General features: G+C 41.7%; 1 protein-coding gene and 1 long non-coding RNA gene across 2 annotated transcripts in view; both read right to left on the bottom strand.

The window, feature by feature from the left end:
• Nucleotides 1-9,387, bottom strand: part of LOC146523309 (uncharacterized) — a 431,764-nt gene that overhangs the window by 355,380 nt on the left and 66,997 nt on the right. The window lies entirely within an intron of this gene.
• Nucleotides 1,627-9,313, bottom strand: drap1 (DR1-associated protein 1 (negative cofactor 2 alpha)). The gene is made up of 7 exons (XM_085143794.1): nt 9,143-9,313; nt 8,482-8,554; nt 8,191-8,284; nt 6,880-7,005; nt 5,882-5,972; nt 5,695-5,783; nt 1,627-3,109 (listed from the first exon to the last, which is right to left on the bottom strand). Exons 1-7 carry the CDS (start codon nt 9,182-9,184, stop codon nt 2,917-2,919), a joined length of 708 nt encoding a protein of 235 aa, XP_084999920.1. The 5' UTR covers nt 9,185-9,313; the 3' UTR covers nt 1,627-2,916.

A 9,387-nucleotide genomic window follows, 5' to 3' on the forward strand; every position in this document is an offset into this window, starting at 1 on the left:
GTGTAGTACTAGGTCTCTGAACACTGTACCAGATATTTTTTCAAGGATGTGTGTGGCAGTCTGCTGTCAGCATGTGTCCTATGGGTGGTATACAGCTACAGTGAAAGGTTTTTTTGCATTGCTGAAAATAAGTCAGACCATTCTTGGGTGGCGGACTTTCCCAGGCTGTCCTTTGTCACCGATTGTGTTCATAATTTCTATGGACAAAATTTCTAGTGTTCATGAGAAACGGCAGAAGGGGAAGAAGGTGTCAGGTTCAGTGGTCTCAGGATCTTGTTTCTGCTGCTGCTGATGTGGATCTCTTGGCTTCATCAAACCATGAACTCCAGTTTGCGCTGGACAGTTTACAGCAGCACGTGAATGAGAATTAGCACCCCTGAGTCTTGGGTCAAGGCTTTCAGTCACTCTGGGTCGAGGACTTGTTACTGCCCCAAGTAGAGGAATTTTAAGTATCAGTAAGCAGGGTGGGAGGGCGGCATCCACAACCATCCATCTGTTGTGGTGAAGAGAGAGCTGGGTGAAAAAAATGAAGCTCATGATTGACTGGTCCATCTACGTACCCAACCGTGTTTTTTAACATGACAAAAACACCCACACAGGGTGCCCACCATGGTGGTGTAGTCACCTAATGTTTAAGAGTTATTTAAAAAATAGCCTTCAGTAAAGACTGGAGCATATTTTAGTAATTGACTGCTGGTGTTCCCACTGATGAAGGTGCATTCTAGCCATACAAACAAAAAGACTTTATCTTGGAAAAGGTCAGGGAATTCCTCTTGGTCATATTTTCCCATGTTTGTAAGTCAGTGGCTTCTCGGGAGGTGACGGGAATCAGAGGGTCATCTCTGTCCCCGCCGGCTCCTGTGTGGAAACTGCGTGCTTCCTTCTGTTAGCCCTTTGATGGCTCCCTTCCCCTCCCTCCTTCCCTGCACCACGGCTGCCGTTTGTTTGAACACCGACCTCCTAAAGTCAACTACCGACACCCCATCCCACCTTCCTCCCTCTTTACCCCACACACACACACACTGAGCAAAACCCCTCCCTCCTCACAGTGCGCTGAGTCAACGCTTGTGCAGGAAGGATGCAGTTGTTTTCGTGGTCCCGGCTCTGCACTGCTTGGTCGGCTGTGTTTGGGGGTGGGGGTAAGAGAGGCGGCTGCATTTACACGACAAAGGGGACTGTTTAAAAAAAAATAGAGGCAGGAGGAAGAGGAAAGGGGACTGGATGAACAGTCAGGGCCAAGTGTGCCAGCTACTCTGAACACAACGCAAGCCCATGATAACAATCACCTCTCTCACTTTTCCACAAACCTGTACTGTCTTGCACTTTTATCTGATTAAATACCAGGAGACTGCAAAGCTGTGTCTTTCAGGCTGCTTGAGTCACCGGTTGGCAGATGCACAGCATCCAAGGTAAACTGCACAATAGAAAATGCAGAGAATTCCAAAGTGCAAGGAGTTGGAACTACAAAGGATGTACTCCACGCCCACGAAGGTAAAAAAAATTCAGTGGAAGGCTTTTGAAATATTAGTAAGTGTACTTTGGTTTTGCCTTTAAGCCGATGTTGAATATGGAAGGAACCTTCAAGCTCTCAATTCCACTGCAGAAATCAAACCAATACAAGGACCATTTTAATTGAAATATGAACTTTATTTTACATACAAAATAAAAAGAATGTTAAAAGTTTACAATACAGTGCCAACTGTCTGTTTGCGACCATTTCATACTGAGACTGACACATAAACGGGCGCCCCAACTCTGCTTCCAATCAACACATTTAAAAGAATCTAAAAAGGGGAGGAAAACAGCCAGGATAAAGGAGCAAGTTACTCAAAATTGGAGGAGAGGCCAGAACAGAAATGAGAGAGGACAATAGAAGGGGGGGAAAAGCTTTTAAAAACAAACATATGGTCCAAGAGTCACAGTATACTTCAGATGGGCAATTTAAGGGTATTAAATGGTCGAGTAAAGTAATAATAATAATAACAAGATCCAATTGCCAAAGTAACAGACCTCTGCCAGGGTCATGAACAACAAATAATCCAACTCATTAACCTGCTGATATGATTGACTTCAGAGCTGTGGAGGTTTACAGTTCTCTTGATAAAAACGTGACTTAAAAATAGAAACTCATTGAAGGGGAGGGGGGGGGAGGAGAAAAAAAAGAGGTGTAGCTAGCTAATGTATAGTAAAAAATACACCTGCTTCCTTATTTATGTTACAGCCGGACAATTGGGCTGCGAGTTGTGACAAAGCCGGGAAGTAGAGCCCAGAGCTTAAAAGCTGTATATCACAGCCAATCTATAACATAGTCATAACACTTCAGCAGTGAGACACCAACCTTCCCGATGATCATCTTCCAAATACCGTGCTGTTGCCTTGAAAGAAAGCTTCAACAACTACTATGTACGGATTCTTTCAGCCAACCTGAGGATCTGAGTGACGACGACTGATATGTTCAGGTCTACAACAGGAAACTGAGGGGAAAAAAAGTTCCCAAAAGAAAAGAGAAAGAAAAGAAAAAGCTGCGAGGCCCAAGCTTGTTGTGCCTGCAAAAACGGCGACGACCACCATGTGTCCTAGTCAAAAATCGAGCGACTGACTTGTTAAAAAAGATCCTCGTTGGATTCTTCTCTACAATAAAACAAAAATTTCTTTATAAAAAAAAAAAGAAGAAGAAGAAAAAGAAAATTAAAACACATAATGTACAGGCTTTGTGTCTCTCGCGGTGGTGGTGGCTCTTATAGCTGGCCGCCAAGGGCGTTTTGGTCAGCAGGCTGCAATGAAGAGTCTCTCTCTCCTCTGCTTACAGCAGCTGCCAGAAAAACAACTTAAGAATTTGAAAAATAACATTGACCGTGTGTGTGTCTGTGTGTGTTAGAGAATGAGAGAGTGTGTGAGCGGAGTGCTGAGAACGAGCTAAGAGTCATAGTCTTCGTCGTCGTCGTCGTCATCCCCGTTCTTGTGCGGTGCAGGGACTGTGGGAGGTGGTGCCATGCTCATCATGGAGGCGTGTGGGGCGAAGGCCACGGTGCCCGGAGGTTGCGTCGGAGCCATGTTGCCCATTGGGACCATGTTGGCCATGTGCATATACTGAGGGGGGGTGTTGGAGCTGTGGGGGCACAGGAACAGGTGTTAACCTCTGAGGAGTCGTGTGCATTTTATGCACAAACTACCTTTTACATTTAAACATTATTAGTCAAATTAACTGTGCACTAAAAATAATGGACTATTTTAGAGTTAAGTATCCAAAATGAATCCTGATATTTACAGGGAACTTGGGGCCAGCAAAGGTTTGTCTATCGATTCTAGTAGGAAAACAGCGCCCTCTTCCTGTTTTTGGCATAATTTCAGCCACCAGATTTCTCTCTCTTAACAGGCTACAGTAATAGTCATATATAAATATGCCTTTATGTGCTCTTAATGTGAGGCAATATAACTTTTTGAGAGAAAAAAAACTTTGCTTGTCTGGAGATTTTCTTACAAATGAAAAGTCAAAATGGCAGCACCTTCATGGGAGGCACAACAAAAACAGAGAGCAGCAGCTGAAAGATTATGCAAAGTAAATTGAGTGTTTATTTCTTAAGAGATCAGACAGCTTTGAACTCGATTTGCCGCTGATGTAATTACCGACCAATTACTGCTTCTTCAGACAAGTCTTAAAATGCCATCCCAGTCAAGTGAAGAACCTAGCCTGGTGCCAGACGGAGCTCTCTGAGTATTTTGAGAAGCTGCTGATCTACTGGGCTTTTCCTGCACAATTCTCTCCGAGTTTAGAAACAATTAGAAGCTGTCCAGTTTGCAGGCAGTTCACTGGACGAAAATGTCTTGTCCAGAGGATAATGGGCAGACTGCTTTGAGCTGATAAGAAGCAACAAGAGCTCAAATAACCACTTGTTATTTGAGCGGAAATCTCTGAATGCACAACACATCGAACCTTGAAGCAGAAGGGCTCCAGCAGAAGACCACACCAGGTGCTGTCAGCTAGAAAGAGGAAACTGAGACTACACTTCACACAGGCTCAACAAAATTGTACAATATAAATGGAAAAACGTTGCCCAGTCTGATCAGTCTTGATTTCTGCTGTGATATTTGGATAGCAGAGTCAGAATTTGGTGTAAACAACATGAAAGCATCCTGCCTTGTATCAGAAGTTCGTTCTGGTGCCACTGTTGTATGGGTGTATGGGTATTATATCGTGCTGCTTAGTACCAACTGAGCGTCATTACTAGAGTATTGTTACTAAGCATGTCCATCCCTTTATGTTCACAGCGTACCCATTTCTGATGGCTGCTTCCAGCAGAACAACGCAGCATGTCACAAAGCTCAAATCATCTCAAACTGGATCCTTGAACATGACAATGAGTCCAGTGTACTCAAATGGCCTCTACAGTCACCGCCAGTGGATGTGGGGGAATGGAAGATCACAGATATAGAGCCAAATCTGCAAAGTCGGTATCATTCTTTGATGTCAGTATGGACTAAAATCTTAAGAATGCTTCGAGCATTTTGATGAATCTATGCCACAAAGCATTTAGACTGATCTGAAGGAAAAATGGGGCCCAACCCAGTCATTGATACCTAACAAACTGGCATGTGAGTGTAGAGTTGTATATGAGGGGAGTTCACATTGGGTTTTGAGTATTATTACATCTGCTTGTAACAGTGCAATAATGGAATACAGCAATAGAAAACACTTTGAACAGTACTGCAGACATCTCAGACTCCACAAGCCTCTTAATTTTATTCTGTGCTGGCAAATTTGACCAAATTAATAAAGACTGAAATAAAACACATTTCCTACATTCTTGGTTACTTTTCCAAGTATGCTATATGGTTATTTACTGTTTTTATTACCATTTTCAATATCATAATCTCAGTTCTCAAGTAAACTCAGCGTCACAAAGAGCGATTTGCTCTTCAAGCTCTGTAATCAGCAGACTGCAGAACAGTGTAACCCTAACTGCACCGAGTGACTGGTTGAAGCACAAGTCTCGTGATTTGGCTAGTGGGAAAAGCCTCACACGTCAGGTCCCTGCTGATCATTTCCCAAATTCATATCGATGGAATTTTTGAATTGTTGTTCCATGTTTAGACGAGTCTTCTGTTTTTATCAGTTGATAAAGAATCAAGTTAAAGCGCTAATTCTGCCAGCTGTGATGTCTCACAGCACGTGTGTAGATAAATTGCTGAAAGTGCGCTAGTACAGAATAAATGGGGACAGCAGTCTGAAGAGGTTTGAATACTCAGAATACTGAAAACTAGAGATGTACTGTATAAATGCCAGTCCACACCACTCCATGTTGTTCCAAAGCAGAGCTCACTCAGGGTGCCAGACCCAACTTGTTTAGTTTATTCTGTAACGTGTAGGTATGTAAACATGTTTATGTTGGACTAAATGTGCCGAAGTAACTACTTGCATCTTTTGCTGTATTGGTTTGCCCTCTTGTGGGCATCATGTAGTGTTTGAATGGCTCAAATGTTTGTGGGTTGTTTATAATGATTCAGCAGTTCTCATGAATTCTATGCCATTTTCTGGGCTTCTAAATCACTTTACATCTTGGTATCAGAGAGTCTGTTTTGCAGAGGGAAGAGCAGTGCAAGAGCTTAAAAAAAAACACGCCCTCCCTCTCTCCGAGTCTGCAGTCTGGGAGGATATTTCCAGACACACCGTCTCATGTGGATCTGGACACAAACCTGTGGAACCTGGATGGAGCCTGCAGATGTGTGCTAGACTGAGAGCCGTCCTCGTCGTCCCCGTCTGTCTCGCTGTCTTCAGTGTCGTCCTGTTTCCATCACAAGGAAGACAACAGTGAGTCGTCTCCCCTCATACAGACAAACACAGTAGACAGGGACAGGCCTCTACATGCAAATCATCTCACACCTCCTGCTCCGACTCTGTTCCAGATAACTTCTTGTCCTTGCCTTTGGCGCCAGCACCTCCGTTTTTGCGACCAGACCCTGGTTTTCGACCTCTGAGGAAGAAAAAAAATAACCGTGTAAGGAAATGTGATAGCAGGTCCTACTTTAAAGTTTCAAAAGAATATTTACGAGACAGCACATGAAACAGAACGTACACTTGGGCTACTGTGGACGAGGGAACTAGAAATCAATTGTTTAACTTAGTGCACAAAAATGTTTTAAATGAAAAACAGTAGCTAATGTGGCTTTTTTTTAAAAGCAGAAATCCTCTCCTTGCAACTTTAAGTTAACTCCAGAGTAGAACAGTGTGATGCATACTGCTGGTGGAAATTACTCTGAGGCACTTGCTGACACCAAATGTCTAAACATTACAAGTTTTACGACCACTTTGAATTGAATATGAATCCAATCAGCCGCAGTCTGCAGAGAAAAGCCTTCTCTTACTCATTTAATTCATGTCTAATTCCCCGCCAAGCTCTCTGCTACAAATTAGCTGCGGTGCCGGCGTCTGATCTGACAGTCAATACTGCATTTTCTTGTCTACAATTCCTCAATAATTAATTTTCGCTCTGGCCAGTTCGTTCATTTTCTTCTGTTATTTTTGGGGAGATAATCTAGAATCACAAAACTAAAGGAACACGGGAGTACGGTAACACTGCAAGGATTATAGACCAATTTACAGCAGTGCTCATTTCCAGAAGAGGAAAAGATAACGTACACAGATTCTGTCTGTTCGTGGAGCGAATCGTTTTTAGTTTAAACCGATGTGCATGTGTGCACTTATCAGAGCTGACTGAATTACAAACTGCTTAATGAAATAAGTCCAAATTATCTGCAGCTGGATTGGCTGCCTCATATCACCCTTTAGTGTTTTCATCGTGTATGTGAAATACTCCTTCCATTTCAAAGCATCATGACTCTTTCTCTACGTGTTTGGGTGTCTGTGTGAGCGAATGTTACCTCCGTGGGACTTTCTCTCCTCCCCCCTCGGTGTGGTTCTCTTCCCCCTCTCCCTGCATGTCTGGCACCGCCGCAACCAGGTCTTTTAAAAAATCAAACTGCTGCTCCAGCTCAATGCACTGCTTTCTGTGAATAAATATGAACAGTTTTCTCCTCAGCCTTACTTGCCAAGTGAAATATAAGCTTTTATCAAAAAGACAGCAAGCTTAATGGTGGTACAAACTCATTTTAACAACACATACAGTCTGAGTCACAGGGAAAGATTGTTTTGGCGGGCTGTCTTACTCAGGCCAGAAATACTTTCAGATACAAGGGATTCAGCAATGTGCTGCAAATGTGCTCCACAGAACTATCAGGCTCCCACCACACAGTAAATCATGCTGTGTAACAGGATGCCATTTTTTTTGTAAAGACGGCTCATAATGATTTTCCTTACTCATTTATCTTTTTGCAATGTGTAGGGTTAGTCCTTGTCAGTTCATCAAATGCTTTCCCACCTCACCATCTTACCTGAAAAAACATTCCAGGTGGAGGATACACATCCTAAATAGGAATCGTGGAAAATTTCAGGTTCTGGCTGTCATTAGCTTTCTTAAAAATATTTCAAAGGATGATGGTAGGGCTGTTTTTAGACATTTTCCAAAATCATTTTTGAGGGGCTACTTTAAAATGACATTATCTACTTTAAAGTGTTTTAGGTAATTTTTTTCTTAGGAAGATGAGAAAGAAAACCATCACAATCTTTACTTAAAAAGTCAATTTGGATTTGGTACATGTTGTCATGTAAAAACAAAATTATTCTAGGGAAATATTCAAAAACACTTTTCAACATTTCACTGAGGATTACTTTTTGAGTAAACTAATGACTTAAGTCCTGAAATTTTGCACAATTCCCATTTTGTGAAATTTGATTAAATGAGATGAAAGAACTGTTAAATGTACTGTTAAAACTAATCAGAAGAAAACTGACCTAAAATAAGTATATTGTGTATGTTATGAATAATCGTTATTTTTAAATGTGAATCAAGCAAAGCTACTTTAGTAAAGTCCAAGAATGAAATTATCGAGCTGAAAGTTCATGAGTCCACTTTAAAAGTAAACAAAATAAAGGCCTGACAGCATTTCAGCTACACTCATTAAAAACAAATACAATTCTATATAAACAACTTTTCCCCTTTTCTTCAACTACCTCTTTCTGGCTATAATATACCAGTGATCTGAACAGCAGATGGCTTTGCCTTCCTAAGAAGTTCATCTCCAACACAGTGCAACACAGACAGGGCTCTCAATGAAGACAAACACAGAACTTACAGATGTGCCGTTGTCATTGTCTTTGCATTCCTAGATTGGGTGACTTGACAAGCCTTTGTAAGCAAGGACTCCAAAAAAAGCTCCAGTGCTCTTGCTGATATCTTGGATAAGGGAAGTACAGTGAAGCAGTGGTTGTGTTTGTACTTTAAAATCAAACATGCAATAATAGACAACTTGACACAACAACACAACAGACTGAGGAAGCATTTTTCTCTAATTATTAATCAGTCTTTTACAATTTATAATTCAAGACAGAACTTGCACAGTGACGACTGCAGGCAGGAAGGATACATATAATAACAGGCACTGCTGCAGCCACTTTGCCTATTTCTTCATCTGTCTGCATAATCTTCTTAATCCTTGCCTGAAATGAGAAAAGGTCGATTTTTATGCATGTGTCTACAGCAACGCTTCAAATTTTCTTTCTCTTAAAAAACAACAACAAACATTTTCAGTGAAAACGCGCTGAAATTCGGGGACAACCTAGTTTGCAGTACAGCACATCGAATAACGTGAGGTCCCCACAAAGTAACTGCAATCATTACTATTACACTACTCACGTAGTGTGAGGATTGTAGATACATTATCCAGCTTATTACAATAAAGAATGGATTTATTCACATTTATTTACGTGCCGTTAAGCCTAGCTTGAGATGCTAAAAACAACGTCAATTAGTAGACCAACTTAAATAGCACGCCTGCTATGTGTGTACACCACCAACTAATGACATACAGGGGATGTTTGGTCACTAATTTCATGACATCAACTACTTTTCACTAAGGCATGTGCTTTGTATACTAAATGGTTTGGGAGTGTTAGATGGCTTGTACGCTCTCTAAGCAACAAAAGAGGCCGAATTCCACTTAAGCTAGTTACAGAACTTAGCTTTCCATGTTACACTTTGCTAACGTTAGCTTGCTTTGACACCGGCTCAGCACAGTTTAAACTTACCGGAGGAAATCTGGCGTTGTATTTCTTCTTTTTGCTGGGCATAATTAAATTACCTGGGTGGCTAAACTAAACTAAAATACAATATATGCTATATTTGTATTCTATTTCATACAGAAATTCGCCTCCACCGCGCACACACCAGATAGTGGTGGCTATCCGGCTAACTAGTTAGCACATCGTCTTCGTCACTCGTTCCTCGGTGCGGTCAGTTTGTTTCCGCAGGGTCTCCGTGCCGTCAGGTTGGG

The sequence above is a fragment of the Neolamprologus multifasciatus genome, chromosome 3, assembly GCF_963576455.1.
Source record: "Neolamprologus multifasciatus chromosome 3, fNeoMul1.2, whole genome shotgun sequence".
Taxonomy (NCBI): domain Eukaryota; kingdom Metazoa; phylum Chordata; class Actinopteri; order Cichliformes; family Cichlidae; genus Neolamprologus; species Neolamprologus multifasciatus.

Excerpts from the sequence above, each read along its gene's own strand:
- drap1 (XM_085143794.1), bottom strand. The coding sequence starts at position 9,184 with ATGCCCAGCAAAAAGAAGAAATACAACGCCAGATTTCCTCCG. Across the intron at positions 8,555-9,142 it reads ACAACGCCAGATTTCCTCCG|GCAAGGATTAAGAAGATTAT; the intron begins GTAAGTTTAAAC and ends TTCTCATTTCAG. Across the intron at positions 3,110-5,694 it reads GCTCCATCCAGGTTCCACAG|CTCCAACACCCCCCCTCAGT; the intron begins GTTTGTGTCCAG and ends GTGCCCCCACAG.